The 15,839-nt window shown below is 34.1% G+C and overlaps 1 protein-coding gene across 2 annotated transcripts in view; it reads left to right on the top strand.

Annotated features, from left to right (window-relative positions):
• Positions 1-15,839, top strand: part of NECTIN3 (nectin cell adhesion molecule 3) — a 127,710-nt gene that overhangs the window by 68,236 nt on the left and 43,635 nt on the right. The window contains exons 6-7 of one of the 2 annotated variants that reach the window (XM_086675496.1): positions 6,034-6,172; positions 8,802-8,886. In XM_086675496.1, coding sequence (XP_086531622.1) covers positions 6,034-6,172; positions 8,802-8,886 — 224 coding nt within the window. Of the gene's footprint in view, positions 1-6,033; positions 6,173-8,801; positions 8,887-15,839 lie in introns of those variants that run through there. The other variant, XR_015240323.1, reaches the window with a different exon arrangement.

Below are 15,839 nucleotides of genomic sequence, written 5' to 3'. Positions count from 1 at the left end.
CACATAATCCCTCCTGCCTTTAGTTCATCTGTAAATGTATCAGCATACAGCTCTAAGAGTAGAAACATTTAGGAAAAGTAACCACAGATTTCTTGTACCAAAAATTAAAAATGCTTTAATATTAAGAATCCAATGAGTGTTCAAATTCTAATCACTTTTTTTGTAGTTTTAGTTTCTAAATGTGACCCATACATTGTGACATTTTTAATATTTTTAATCTATGTGTTCTCCATGAGGCATTCCCCACTCCCTTGATTTTTCCCTTGCAATTTATTTGTTGAAGAAATGGCTTCATTTGTGTCCTGCAGCTTCCCAGTTTGGATTGTGCCAGTTGTACCTCTGTAATTTCTGTAAATTGTCAGATCTAGAACCTTGATAAGATTAAGGTGTAATTTGGGGGGGGGGGCAAAATTACTTCCTAAGTGGTGGTATCTTCTATCAGAAGGCATGTAATGCCTGCTTTTCTTTTGATATTAGCAGTCATTAGATGCTCAAAGCCTAGATCTCACAGGGAACCTACTTGATGTCTAGGTTTATTAGCTCTCTTCTTTTACCATACCGTGTGCTTTGATGTCTGAATAATTATGACCATACTGCTTTTACCTGAAATTTCCTTTCTACACTTCACTGCATTCAAGATCCAGCTCAAACCATGTGATGGGAATGTGCTTCATTTGTTTTTTTAATCATGATTTTGTATTTTTGATTCAGTGATTCAAAGGTTTGATTCCATGTTCAGATATTTTGAGACTTGGTTTTTATTTTGATATTTGGTAGCTAAAATGCAACTTCTCAAAAACAAGTAGATTTAAATGGAAGAAGGACATTGTTGGGAGCCTTAACAGTTTTCATCCCAACTACTGTTTTTAGAGCTAGTCTCCTGTTCAGAATGTTTGCTTTTTCGATGTCTTGCTAATCACAATAACTTCACCCCTCATATTAGCTATTATTTCAGCACAGTATGGGTTTAGTGTGAGGTTTATGGCTAATAAGAGTGAATGTAAATCTTTATTTTATTTGGCCTCCTAATGTGTTTCAGTTTTTTGGTTGACTCATCACTGACTATATGGCCATGGTTTTGCTTCATAATGTAACTGATAAAATTTGTGTATTAAGAGTAAGATAATTGCATTGCTGTTTTAAGGGGTTTTGTCATTATTTGTGCCTTCATAGTTGGTGTTCTCTTCATTCTGCCAATTCTTTGCAGGAATGCATCTATTAAGAATCAATGCTTCCTAGGGGCGCCTGGGTGGCGCAGTCGGTTAAGCGTCCGACTTCAGCCAGGTCACGATCTCGCGGTCCGTGAGTTCGAGCCCCGCGTCGGGCTCTGGGCTGATGGCTCAGAGCCTGGAGCCTGTTTCCGATTCTGTGTCTCCCTCTCTCTCTGCCCCTCCCCCGTTCATGCTCTGTCTCTCTCTGTCCCAAAAATAAATAAACGTTGAAAAAAAAAATTAAAAAAAAAAAGAATCAATGCTTCCTAGTATATAACATGGATTAGCACAGATCCTCTCATGTTCCTCTGTCACCCGGGGTGTCCATGTCGGCCTCCTTTAAATTCTTGACTGTTCGTTAAATCTAGGGTAGTTGCTGTTTCACTCAGCTGAGCTCTCATACATCCGTAGTGTGTCACAAGATGCTGGCTCTGCTGAGAGGGGACAACAAAGTGGATGTGTAATTGTTTGATTTCATTCTGGAACTATCTCATTCCGTACTATCCATGGGATCTTGTAGATGCCTTGTGTAGCAAGTGAACACCTGACGTTTGGACTAAGTGAAGCTACCAGTGCCAGTCCGTGTATTATATACTAGCACCACATTTATTTTGTAATTATCACTTATCCTAAAAAAAGGGGATAAGTGATAATAATCTCTACATTGGAAAAAAGTATTTTTATGGATTCTGTGATCCCACTTTAGGGATTTTGCTCTCTACTGTGAAGATAGGGACTATGTAAAATTCATCCTTACATTCTTGGCACTTAGCATGTGCCTGACACGTTAGGTTACTATTGGTAATTTGTTGAATGAGAGGTGACAACACCATCCCGACCCAAAGAAAGGACATTTATTAAAAAAGTAGTGAGATAAATATTTCGATGGATATAATGAAGTAGAAGGTGTATTGGAAAAGTAAACATTAAAAGTGGCAATTGAGGGGCACCTGGGTGTCTCAGAGGGTTAAGCTTCCGACTTCAGCTCAGGTCATGATCTCAGAGTTTGTGAGTTCGAGCCCCACTCAGGCTCTGTGCCGACAGCTCAGAACCTGGAGCCTACTTCAGATTCTGTGTCTCCTTCTCTCTCCGCCCCTCCCCTACTTGTGCTCTGTCTCTCTGTCTCTCAAAAATACATAAATATAAAAAATAAAAAAAAAATTTTTAAGTGGCTATTGAAAAATAAAAGTGAGATATATTTATGGGGAAAAATTGGTGATACAGTGATATGTATTATAAGGGCAAATAAAAGTTGAGAAGATAAATTTGTAGGGTATCACATTAATGTGTGAATCAGGTAGTAGAACCACTGAAGTTTTGGTGAAGGTAATAAAGGAAAATAGTTAATAAAGGAAAATATTTCCATTAATTGTTAGGTCTTGGTGTTTGAGTGTGTGAAAAGGGCCTGTAGATTTCTATACTCACCCGTTTCAAGTGGTTTTTAGCAAGTTGCTATGTTTTGCTGTGTAGAATAGTATTTATTTTTTTCAAATCTTGTCAGATGTGAATTAGGTAAGCATATTTGAGTAGCTTCAACATATTTTTTATTCGTATGTATCAGAGTAATAAAGACAAACTTAAATTCAGTTTAGTAGTTATATGTATATTTTTTTTCAAAAATAATGAAAATTTTTATGTCTGTATTAGGTTTCTTTTGGTATGATGTGTTAGATTTTTGAACATTTTCCCTAGAAGACATATGCATGATATCTATTATGGGCAGTAAGCTTTTGTTGTATTGGGGAAAGCACTTTTGTTTTCTGCTGATTGTAAGCAGATAGTTAAGATTTAGTAGTCTGTCTCCTTAGGTGATGGTAATGTCATGTCATTCATTCAGTAAATTAGCTGAATGTTTAAAAAATGCCAAATTTTTATACATTTGCTTATTTCCTCCTTGTAGTTTGATTGTAATATAGAATAGATTATGTGGGCAGAGATGTGGAGGAGGCAGTGTTGTAGCTAAATTCCCAATTTTCATTAAAATTCTTTGACTTCAATACAAGAAATTTCAGCTTGCTCTTTGCTTTTCATACTAGTGTTCATCACCGGTTAATATCGTAAATATATTCTTCTTTGTTTTTTCTCAGTTAGTAGAAGAATCAGAAAAGGAAACATGAAACCTATCCCATTTATGTATTTAACATAATCAATTTGCTTCTGTAGAATATCCAGTTGGTAAACGGATTCATATGTAGTTTTTCTTTGATTTGCTCTTTTCAGTACTTACTAGCCTGGTTTGATACTAAGAAGAGGTGTACAAAAAAGAAAGGAAAAATATGAATAAAGAATGAATGGAACTGGGTGAAATAAATATGCCCAATTTAAGATAGAAGGAAGAGTCATCATAGTCTATACAAAGTCAACTCAGAGTCCCAGAGCTAGGATTTATAAGACTAATGGGACAGAAGTGGATAAATAGACCATAATTTAAATGTTCAGAAAATAGTGTCTATTTGGACTTGAGAATTACTTAAGGATATTAAAAATAGTACAGAGTTGGAAATTACCTTAGGATGTGAAAAGTCTGTGATTATTATATCTTATTACAAAACACTACCAAATTTAATATCTTTATTAAGATTAAATGAGAGGTTTTCTTGGAGGTGTGAGGTTTGATGAATGTATAATGATCTGTACATTGAAAATCTTACATTCAAAGAGTAACCTGAGTTTTTCAAAAATAACTTCAGAAGTATTTAAAAGTATTTTTATAAATATGGTATTAACTTTGTCTTACCATCAAGATAAGAACACTCAAATTTGAATTCAGTACACTTGGGCAAAACTGATAGGGATGCTTTTGATCCCTCAACAAAAGAAAGATTTCCTTTGAAGAAAAACCTTTAGAAAACTAGTGGAATAGGTAGCGTATTTGACACTTAAGGATTTTTTATTTATGCCACTGAAAATATATATGACCTTGGTCACATGACGGTGGGTATGTAATCTTAATAGATTTCAGTTGGACTTTTAAAGACTGAATACAAAGCTATAATGTATATGGTTGGAAAAGTGATCGTGTAGAGTAGAAATTACTCCTAGGTCATTCCAAATCTTTAAACATTGACAAGAGCAGAGTATTATTTGACTGGCTTGGATTTCAAACTTTTTCTCACGTAGCACGTATTCAAATGGAGGTAGTAGGGATTAGAGAAATGAGCAACAATAGGAAGATAAACTGGGTGTATTAGCAAATGAGAGTAAGATCCTGAATGACTAAACTGGTTATATTGTTTAAAATAATTGTATATTTTACTATTTTTAAATCCTAATTGAAAGTTTGAAAGTTATTGAAATGAGTTACTTGCTACTCATTGATGTAAAGTTTTTAGTCTAGAATGAGACTAATAAAATGACTCATTAATAAAGAATTGGTAGTTTGCTAAAGAAATTTTTATAATTGGGAAGAAAGGAAATATAGTTTTTAAGAATCTAAAACAACATGCAACTCACATTTTAATAGAAACAGAGTTGGAAAATACTTCTAAATATGTATTTAAATGGAAATACTATGATGGTAAGTCCGTGAAACATATTTCAAAACTGATAACTGCTTTAATGTCTTCTAAACTTGCCATGTCTGGTCCCAATGGTAATTGCAATTATTTAGAACTCTATGTGAACGCCTATTTAAGTGAAAGCTAAGAGTTCTTCATAGGGGACCCGAAAGGAGAGTCTACATTAGATGTGCAATTGTATAAAAACGTTTTCTCCCAACAAGGGCATAATGAGGGCATCTAGCCTAACCCAGCTAGCTTTATTTCACTTTCTGTTCTCTACTACTAGTTGATGGAATGACCTTGGGCAGAATATTTAACTTTAGAACTGCAATATAGAAGTTTATCTTAAACATCTTTCTTACTGGTTAGAAAGATAAGACAAAATTGTGTATATTGAAGGTACTTTGTAATTGCTCAAAATTAATGTTGCTGAAATTGTCAAAATAATGCACATAAGGATTGTTTTGTCATATCCATAGTACTTACATTTGAAAATATATAGTTGCAATAGTTTTAATACATTCCCTTATTTGGATGTTCATAAAATAGGGTGACTTAATTTTTCAGTATTGTATGACATGATAATTACTAAATATGTTTTTAAAATCCTTTTTTATAAAATTTATGGTGCAGACTGGGAAAGAGAAACTGGTATTTAGAAATTATGTAGTGTGTTTATATCCAGGGGATAGGGAAGATTTTCCATTTAATTTTGTGGTAGAGACACTGTCTTAAGTGTACTTTGTATTAAATGTTCATGAATTAAGGGAAATTATCTGCAACAAGTGCTGTTTTTATAATACCTCTATTTAAAAACTTATACAGTGTCATTCTTTGCCATATTTATTAGATCTGGGATTTTTTTTGTGTGTCTTTGGTTTGCCCCTCCTTGAAGGTTTTAGTTTCTTTAGTAGAACTTCTTTTATATTTCACTCAAATAAAAAATGGTAAATGTATATATTGTTGGTTAACTCAAAGAATAATGAAAAAATGTTTTATCTCTTAGAGTAAGAACTTAAAATAGCTTTCATCCTTTTCTCTATCGTTTCTTCTCCAGACATTCTTTGACCATAGAAAATAGATTCACTCGTTGCTATCTGACTGGGGATATTATTTTCATAACTTGAAAAAAAGGAAAGCTGGAGTGCTAAGGTGACATAAGGAAGGAGGGTGTTAGCATAATCCTACAAAAAGTACTGAATCAAATTTGAGGTCCTCTAACAAACTTCAATCAGTCTTTGCACATTATAGAAATTAGGGTGTGCAAATTCAAGAACTCTTTTTAAAATTGTTTGAAAAGCCTGATTTTTGTTACTTTACAGATGTTCCACTTAAGCAGACCTCCTCCATAGCCGTAGCTGGCGCCGTAATTGGAGCCGTCCTTGCCCTTTTCATCATTGCTATCTTTGTGACTGTGCTGCTGACTCCTCGAAAAAAGAGACCATCCTATCTTGACAAAGTGTAGGTAACTTTTTTGCTTGTGTTCAACATTCAGTATGAGTCAGTCTTTGTATCTATCTTTACGGCTACTCGTATGTAAAATGTCTGAGGGATGAGAGTAAAGACACTGTTAGATCTTTGTGAGCTGACCATGGTTTAATCAGAATGTACTATCTTGGTGTATAGTGTCAAGGGGCTGTTGGAGACAAATATATTAGACATCATTCCAAATGATAACAATGATAAATTATGTTGTCCTGTCTTCTGAATTAAAAATGCAGGTCTTTGAAGAACTGTGCTTGAAAGAGAGATTCAAAAAAATCTTAGACGTTTAATTGCATCTCCAGATTGTATATGCCAGTCTTATGTATGGATAGATCTTAACCTTCAGCCGCCAAGAGCTATCAAATACATTGAGTTTTATTTATTTTTTTTTTAAATTTTTTTTTCAACGTTTATTTATTTTTGGGACAGAGAGAGACAGAGCATGAACGGGCAAGGGGCAGAGAGAGAGGGAGACACAGAATCGGAAACAGGCTCCAGGCTCCAAGCCATCAGCCCAGAGCCTGACGCGGGGCTCGAACTCACGGACCGCGAGATCGTGACCTGGCTGAAGTCGGACGCTTAACCGACTGCGCCACCCAGGCGCCCCAAAGCTATCAAATACATTGAGTTTTAAAGGTTTTTTTTCTTAAACAATTTTGGTTTTGGTGAATTACAAAGTGTGCAGTTTGTTCACTTAAAGAATAAGCAATGTTTTGGGCCAATCATTAAGATAGAATTATAAAGCAGATATTACACTTTGCTGTAGAATCAAAAGACAAATGTCCCAATTCATTTAATTCCATCAACAATTCCATAAAGCAATTGTTGCTTTATCTATGGAATGTGAATAATATTTTCATATTTTTCCTACTTACCTATAGTTGTGATGAGTAGAATATAATAATGTTGTTTATGAATCATGATGTTTTATATAAATGGTAGTATTATGTGGTTATTAATATTTTTATATTAGGAAATAAGTCTGTCTCTCAAAGAATATATTTCTTCTGTCTTCATAAATGCTGTGTGTGTGTGTGTGTGTGTGTGTGTGTGTGTGTGTGCGCGCCTTTCTAATCTGGCACAGTTATAGCATAGATCTTCTTGGATTAAAGACATCTGAGTGTTAGTCTCAGCTCTGTCATGATTAAAGTAGTGGTATGATCAAGGACAAGTCACATCACCTCCATGAGCCTCAGTTTTCTCACCCAAATGATTGATGGTTCCTTGGAGCTATGACTTTGCTGTGATTTTCATGACATGAAAAGAAATAATTACTTTTAAAGGACTGTAAAGTACCTTTTTAGTGAACACCTATATCACTGGTTCTTTAATGTTCATAGTTATAATAATTTATAGTTCCAATAACTTTTATAGTTCTTTAATATTTCAAGAGTAGCATTTGGTTAACTTTATTTTAGCTCCCAAATTATCTCAGGCTTTTGTGTAATTTCAAAACATAATCTTTATTTGTTGTTTGAATTCTGTTCATTTAAAATGTTATTTCATGTCCACATTGAGAAGCTATTAGACCACAGAGAATTTGTAATTACTTTGGCCTCTATGGATTTCATTCTCTTTATTTTTTACTATAGGTAACATTTTTGTTTGATTTAATAATCATAATTACTGTAAATTAGTTATCTGTGAACTTCAAAAGTATGAGAATAGATAAAAAAATTATTTCCTAAAATGCAGAGAGCCACAAGATATATTCTATTTGTATTGTGACAACAATGCTTAAATACATGAAAATACAGGTTTTTAAAAATGGGTTATTTTGGCAAAAATACATTCCCTAAGGATGTAATGGCACCTTGGTTTATTTCAGGTGACAAGATTTATAATGGTCTTTAGATTCAGAATCCTAATTTACATGATGAATATTCTAAGAGTGACCATGGCTTTTGAAAATTAGTTTTGATGGGGAACCTTGGTGGCTCAGTCAGTTAAGTGACCAACTTTTGATTTCAGCTGTGATTGTGATCTCACAGTTTGTGGGTTCGAGCCCCGTGTTGGGCTCTGCACTGACTGTGTGGAGCCTGCCTGGGATTCTCTCTGCCCCTCCCTTACTCTCTCTCTTTCTCTCTAAAATCAACCAACAGACACACACTTAAAAAATTAGTTTTGAAAGTATTTAAAAAATGTAAAAGTGTTTTCATTATCATTTTAAGATACAATTTTTTTAATTTTATGACATTTTGCCTTCCATTGCACATGTTTGACTATGTTTAATACGATGGTAGGTGTAGTAATATAATAATATAGTGAGATGGAAAAACATGCAATACTTAAGTAAATTGGTCATGGATTAGGTCACTTGCTTAGTAATAATTTTCAAAAAATGCTTCCATTTGAGTTTCCTTCTTCAAATGAATCAATTAGATGAGTTTTAAACATTAGAACCTTTAAAACCTGGTTTTTTCCTCCCTGTATGATAAAATATAACAACTGAAATAAGCATATACACTAATATAAATATTAGTGTGAGGAAAATATCCTCAAAAATTAAGAGAACCTTGATAGCCTCCTCCCCTCCCTTGTTTTTGTTTGTTTGTTTTGTTTTTGCTAAATGTTGCAATCACATGTTTTAACATTTTTAATGCAGGATCGACCTTCCACCCACACATAAACCACCTCCTATGTATGAAGAACGATCTCCCCCTTTGCCTCAAAAAGACCTTCTATATCAGGTATGTGTTCCTGATTACACTTAAAATAAAATGAAATAAAAAACACTCAGCAATGTATATTATTTGATATTATTTAGTCATTATACGTTAAATGTAGCATAGTAATACATAATCATGTCTCTGCAACATTTAAAGCATCAAATTTTGCCTACAAATTGGTAAGAAACGATGGTATAGCCAGTGTAGATAAGACAAATCAACACTTTATTAGGAGTACAGATTTTTACTAAAAGCTTATGCCCAAAGATTTATTGTTAATAGTTTATTGACATGCATATTCATTGTAAAGTATGCATCTTTATATAAAATAAAAGAAAAATCGAATGTCTTTGCTAGGATATGATGAAGAGCTTTTAATCCTTGGAGTATGTATTTAACTTTTGTTTCAGTATACTCAGAATCTAAATTTTAGCGTTCCTTTATTTAGCAACAAAAGGTTTATATTCCAGTTTAAAGTTCTGGATATGAATATTGGTCCCCACATTAAGTTTATGATCATTTTAAATTTTCTTTTGGGATCAGTTTACAATAATTCATGTGAAAGTATCAATTAAATGCGTCTATCTCGTATTCTCTACGTAGATTAATAGGCTGTCCTTGGGAAAGTTGAAATCATCGGGTATTTGAATATTTTTATTCTTAGTGTTAGTTGTTCTGGTTTTGTTTTTTTCTATCTAGCATCCAAGTAACCGATTGGGACCCTGACCCTATATTGGGGTTTTATTCCCTGTGGGAACATTCTATAATATTTTTCCCCTAAAATATGTTTCTGTCTTCAGCTGGAATAAAGCAAATTGTTTGCCCACCAATTAATTTAATTTGGTGGAAAAATTCCAAGGGAATGTATCTTTTAAGACGTTCTCAGCTTTCTGTGCTCAGTTCAGCGCAGGTACTAAGATGTTCTTATCTTCTGTGTCTTAGTCGACCACATGTTCAGTCTACTGCCTGAGCATGGGGGCAGGGGGGAGCATTCCCTGGCATGTGCACTCATTGCCAGTGGGCACCAGGTTTGTTGTCACACACAAGTTTGGGGTCTCTGGGTGAAGGCATGCTATCTTGCCAGACCTCTTGTTTCCATGTAGAGTGTAAGCTCACATCTCTTTTGGCAAAGAAATGAACTTGACAAGTACTGTGAAATGTCAACAAAATATTTAGCTAGAGCTCTTGCTAACTGCTACAGAAAGGCAGCTCTCTTCTTCCGTTCACAAACCTAGTAATTAACCAGAAGATTTCCAGATTAGGTTTTGGGAATTTTTTAAGAACATGGTTAGTAATTTTCTAGGACAACGCTAACTACGCATAATTTAGTTCTTGTCTATAAAACCAGTTGATTATATAAGTTGTTATTATTTAATATCTTCAAATTAAATATTTACAAAAGCTTATAAATTGGAAAAAAATATTGGGTTTAGGTCATCATGGGTCCCGGGTTTTAGTTTAAAAAATATGACTTTTATATCTGTAGTTGTTTCCAAATAAACACAAAAGGAAGATTTTTCTTGGATGATTTGAGTTGACAGTGCTAGAAACTATAGTTTTTAGTGTCCTTGGAATTAGGGAATGCTTCCTGGCTTTTTGAGGTAGAAGTTATGAAGCAGGTGATGAAATTACTCACTTGGTGATTAGAATAATTTGATTTGTAGTAAATTGCATACTCAAAAGCATAAACCTAGGTGGAAATGAAGTTATAGTGGAAAAGTAACGGGAAGTTTAGAAAGAAGATTGAAGGGAAAGCACCTGCAATGAATAACAAACATTGGACTTTGGGAGTCAAAGACTATGTGGTAACATTGTGACTTTTTCCTCATCTGTGAAATTGAGCAGGTAAAAAATGTGACTGTTTGTTTCCATCTTCTAGCTATAAAACTGATTCTACAAACTATTGCCGAGGGTGAACTAGTTGCTGTAATTTTGCTTAAGAGAGTTAGAACTTGAATTGGAGATGAAATAACTCCCCAATTCTATAAAGCTTTTAAGAATAATTTAGGCTGGGGCACCTGAGTGGCTCAGTCATTAAGCATCTGACTCTTGATTTGGGCGTAGGCCATGATCTCACAGTCATGAGACTGAGACCTGCATCGAGCTCTGAGCTAAGTGTGGAGCCTGCTTAAAAGATTCTCTCTCCCTCTCTCTCTCTCTCTGCCCTTACCCCACTCATGCGCATGCGCTCTCTCTCAAGAACAAAACAAAACAAAAATCTTTAAAAAAAAAATAATTTAGGCTAAAATCATTATCCATCAGATAACTTGTTATGATTCACGCATTATAATGTCTATATGTTAATTATGTGGCTGTTTGTGTTTTAATTAATGCTGTGATATCAAAATGTAAAATACACAGAGCCGTGTCCTGGTTACCAAGAAATCTGTAAGTGTGTAATTACTATCTGATCAGTTTCATACAGTGATAGCATGTTGCAATACTAAATGCCTTGGGATTGTTCCACTTCTCTGGGTGTCTTGTCTGCTTTAAAGTGATGAGGTAATTCCTGCTTGAAGTCATTAGCCCTCAGCCTTCCCAAACAGGCCTAGTGACCTAGTCACCTAGGCCAGGCTCCCGAATGCCTCCATGGCTTTAAGGAAGACAGTGTCATTTATTCTACCCATCAGTGTTCTACTCTTGGGAAACCACAGAAAGAGACACCTCCTCAGTACCCACATTTGTACACCTTGTGTTGCTTTTGTGGTAATAGTACCAACACTCATCCTGGGGAAGGTTTCCTTTCAATGTATGTTAGGAGAATGAGGCCTGGTATTGTGAAGAGTCAGTGTCCTTGGGTGGGAACCATTACTGCAGAGAAGATGCATGGAGGCATGCATAAGTATGAGGGAAATAAAAAAGAATATCTTACCTGAAGCAAGGAGTAATTGAGAAATATCCCCAGCTTGTCATGTATTAGGTAATAATCCTGCAGAAGTTGAGTCTTCATTTGGGAAAGAAATATTAATTAATGGCTTTAAAGTATATTTTACCTTTTCATTATGTTTTATGAACATTATATAGGTAATCCATAAGTATGTTCTTAGAACAACAAAAACAAATACTACAGAAATTTATAGTCCGCTGTGAAAGTTCTTTTTTATTACTCCATCACCAAGTATATAATTTCCTTCTCCAGCTGTCACCATTGTTACGAATTTAAATATTCTCCCAGACTTTTTTCCATGAATTTATTTTCATGGGTGTATCATGCATATTTACATCTATAGCTAGGTTTGTTTTGCCTTTTTTTTAAAACACAAATGTGATCATAGAATACATAGTGGTCTAGAAATTGCTTTCCCACTCTATTATAGACCAGTATTTTTCAGAGTGGCCAGTGTTGTTTATAGTTGTAGGGGGCTCCTTTATCTCATTCAGCTTCAAATCCAGCATGAAACACTGAACTCTGATATAAAATTTCTTTGTATTAAACAATTTTGGACAACACTTAGTGTTCTATGAATAATGCTGTATTTTAGCCTTGTTTTGGGAGAGTTGTATACTCTGATGTGAAAAAATATTTCCCAAACCAACGAAAATGATCAAGGGATCATTTTCAGGAAGAAATATGTAACTAATACAGTTTGATTTCTGACATGGAAAAAATCTGGATGTAAATGTAAATCTTTTAGAATGCTCTGTGGTTCAGCCTAAAATAACATTTATTCTTGGAAAGTTAGGTCTAGTAGATTGTGTGAAATAGATACTATTACTTGACTTTACTGAGGATCATAACAGGATTTCATTCAAGCAAGAATATTATAGGGAATGTGGCTCTTGAAGTTATTTTCACAATGCTGACATATTATTGAAAGCTTTTAATCTCTTGAAATATCACGAGATTTTCTTTTACCCCTTGATAGCCACATTTGCAGAACTAACCATCTGTCAGATTACTTTGGTAAATTTTTAATTTTAGCAACCTTGAAAATGTTTTATGAACAGTATTTCAGGTGTTGGAATACACAGATCAATTTTCATGATTTAAGAAATTCGTCTTATATACACATATAAATATGTGTGCATGTGTCTTAATATTCTGTGTTATTAAATGGTATATATGCATAAGTACTTGTGTAACTGAATTTTAGGCTGAACTTAGCTGCCTTTATTGTGGAACACCATTTTGACTTAAAAGAATGGCTAACAAACCATGGTCATTTAAGCTTGAGTAATTTTGCAGATATTTTCTCACAAATCAATGAACTGAACCTGTCGCTCAAGGCAAACAACTCACAGTATTTGTTGCCAATGAAAAATTTGAGGTTCCAAGTAAAAATTATAATTTTTATAAAACTTATATCTGTAACCATGGGATTGATATTAGTGGGGAAATTAATGAATGTTGTTTTTATACTGAATAGTGAAAAGTACCAATGTTTGGAATATCTGTGTAACTTAGTGAACTAATAGTTTCCAAATGACCAATGTATGCTGTTATAATCATGCATGCATAAAATATCCAAAGTATAAGATAAACGTATGGATTTTCATATAGGAGAGTATGAAAAGTTTCAGATAGCAACTAGCAACTAACCTTAAGAAACTTCCAGTTGTTGAGTTTTGGTATAGTATCAAAGGAGAATTTTCTCAATTATCTTAAAGAAGTATTGAAATGTGTCTCCCCTTTCTAGCAGTGTATCTGTGTGAGGCCATTTTTTCTTCATGCATTTCAACCAAACAACCTATTGGAACAGATTAAATGCTATAGCAGATATGAAAATCAAGCTTTCTTCTTTTGACTCAGATATGAAAAAGATTTGCAAAATGTAAAAAAGTATAATAAAATGCCACTCTTCTTGCTTATCTTTGTTCTGGAAAACATGGTTATTTGCTCACGTAAAAGATGCTATTTGTATCATACTATTATTCTGTTTAAATGAATTAAATATTTTTAAAAATTTCATAGTTTGGGGGACCCCTAGGTGGCTCAGTTGGTTGAGCGTCCAAATTCGGCTCAGGTCATGATCTCGCGGTCCGTGAGTTCGAGCCCCGCGTCGGGCTCTGTGCTGACAGCTCAGAGCCTGGAGCCTGTTTCAGATTCTGTCTCTCCCTCTCTCTCTGACCCTCCCCCGTTCATGCTGTGTCTCTCTCTGTCTCAAAAATAAATAAATGTTAATAAAAAAATTTTTTTTTTTTAAATTCATAGTTTGGGGCACCTGGGTGGCTCAGTGGGTTAAGCAGCCGACTTCAGCTCAGGTCATGATCTCACAGTTCGTGAGTTCGAGCTCCATGTCAGGCTCTGTGCTGACAGCTCGGAGCCTGGAGCCTGCTTTGGACTCTGTGTCTCCCTCTCTTTCTGCCCCTCCCATGCATTCTTTGTCTCTCTCTCTCTTTCTCTCTCAAACATAAGTAAACATTAAAATGTTTTTTTTTTAATTTCATAGTTTTAATGTTTAAGATGATAAATATAGTTAGCTCTTACCCATGTAAATGAAAGTACTTTGGGTTCTCAAAATTTTAAAGTATAGAGGGATCCTGAGGCCCCAAATTTGAGAACCTCTACTGTAGACCTTAAGCGATATAAAGGCAGGGATCATGTCTCCCTTGCTTAGTACTATAGTCCCAGTGCATAACACCTTGCTTGGCACGTTGTAGTTACTGAACAAAATCTTTTTGAATGAATAAATGGAAGAATCAAACACCTCTTTATATTCTTCTCAGTCTGTGACCATGTTTGTGTTACAAATTCTAGAATAACCCTATCCCAGAGACATAATTATGTTCCAGTATATTTAATGTCAGTATATCTAATATCAGTGTACCAGATATCAATATAGCATGTATGAAAAATAACAGAGGAACAAGAGACTCTATAGCAATATTCTAAAACATTAGCAATGATTATGTAGTAGACTTCTCCATGAATATTATGTCTTATGTTATATTTTTCTGTAGTTTCTAATTTTTCTGCAGTGCTTTTTCTCCCCTCTGTCAGTGACCTTTTAGCATAAGAAAATAGAGATCTGTTGAAACCTGAATTACTAACCTGGAATATTGTTAATCAGTCAAACCAGTTATGGTAATACTTCAGCAGAATTTACTGTCTTGGGAAATTAAGATTTTCCCCCCAATAATTCACTATGATATATCACATTCTTTAGTAAATTTTTATAAATGCTCATGGCAGAGTGTTGGTAGGAAAGAGTGTTCCTATTTATTTTTTGAGTACATAATGCATACAAAAAAATGTAAAAGGGTATTTTCTAAAGTCTCCCTCCCATTCCCATTCCTGTTTACCCTATACCTCCTACAGAAAATCACTTTTATACATTTCTTGTTTGACTTAATAAGGTTTGTTTAAGTATAGACAGGGAAACATACATGCACACATTTTTTTTTCTTTTATAAAAGGTAGCTGTATGTACTGTTAAATATTTTGCCATTCCTCCTAAGATATACTGAAGATCTTTTTTATTGGGATGCAGAGCATTCTCATTCTTTTTTATGTCTACAGAAGATTCTAATTTGCATATATTACACAGTTTGTAGTGTCAAAATATTTTAATAAACCAATAATGCTGCAATGAATAGCTTTATATATATGATATTTGTATCTACCCAAGTATAATCTTCAGTATAGATTTTTTAGAATTGGTCTTGCTGTATCAAATAGTAAATGTGTTTATACTTTTGATAGATACTGTCAAATTATCCTCTATAAATATTATACTATTTTGTACTCCAATCAGTAATGCTTGAAAGTGCCTGTTTCTCCACATCCTTACCAACAGCATATGTATTCCACTTGAGTATTGGTGATCTGATAGGTAAAAAAATGTGTGTGTATGTAAAATTATAATTTTGCACTCTCATTATTAGTGAGTTTTATCATCTTTTCAAGTGTCAAAAAAGCCATTTTTTTCCTGCAACTCTCATTCTTTTGTGTGCTTATTGAACAAAATTATGACCATTTAAACATTTTATAAGTAGATATGAAACTTTTTTCTTTTAATTCCAGGATGAGTAGT

The sequence above is a fragment of the Puma concolor genome, chromosome C2 (assembly GCF_028749965.1).
Source record: "Puma concolor isolate L17-30 chromosome C2, mPumCon1.1.hap2, whole genome shotgun sequence".
NCBI lineage: Eukaryota > Metazoa > Chordata > Mammalia > Carnivora > Felidae > Puma > Puma concolor.
This window is presented reverse-complemented; position numbering and strand designations above follow the sequence as displayed.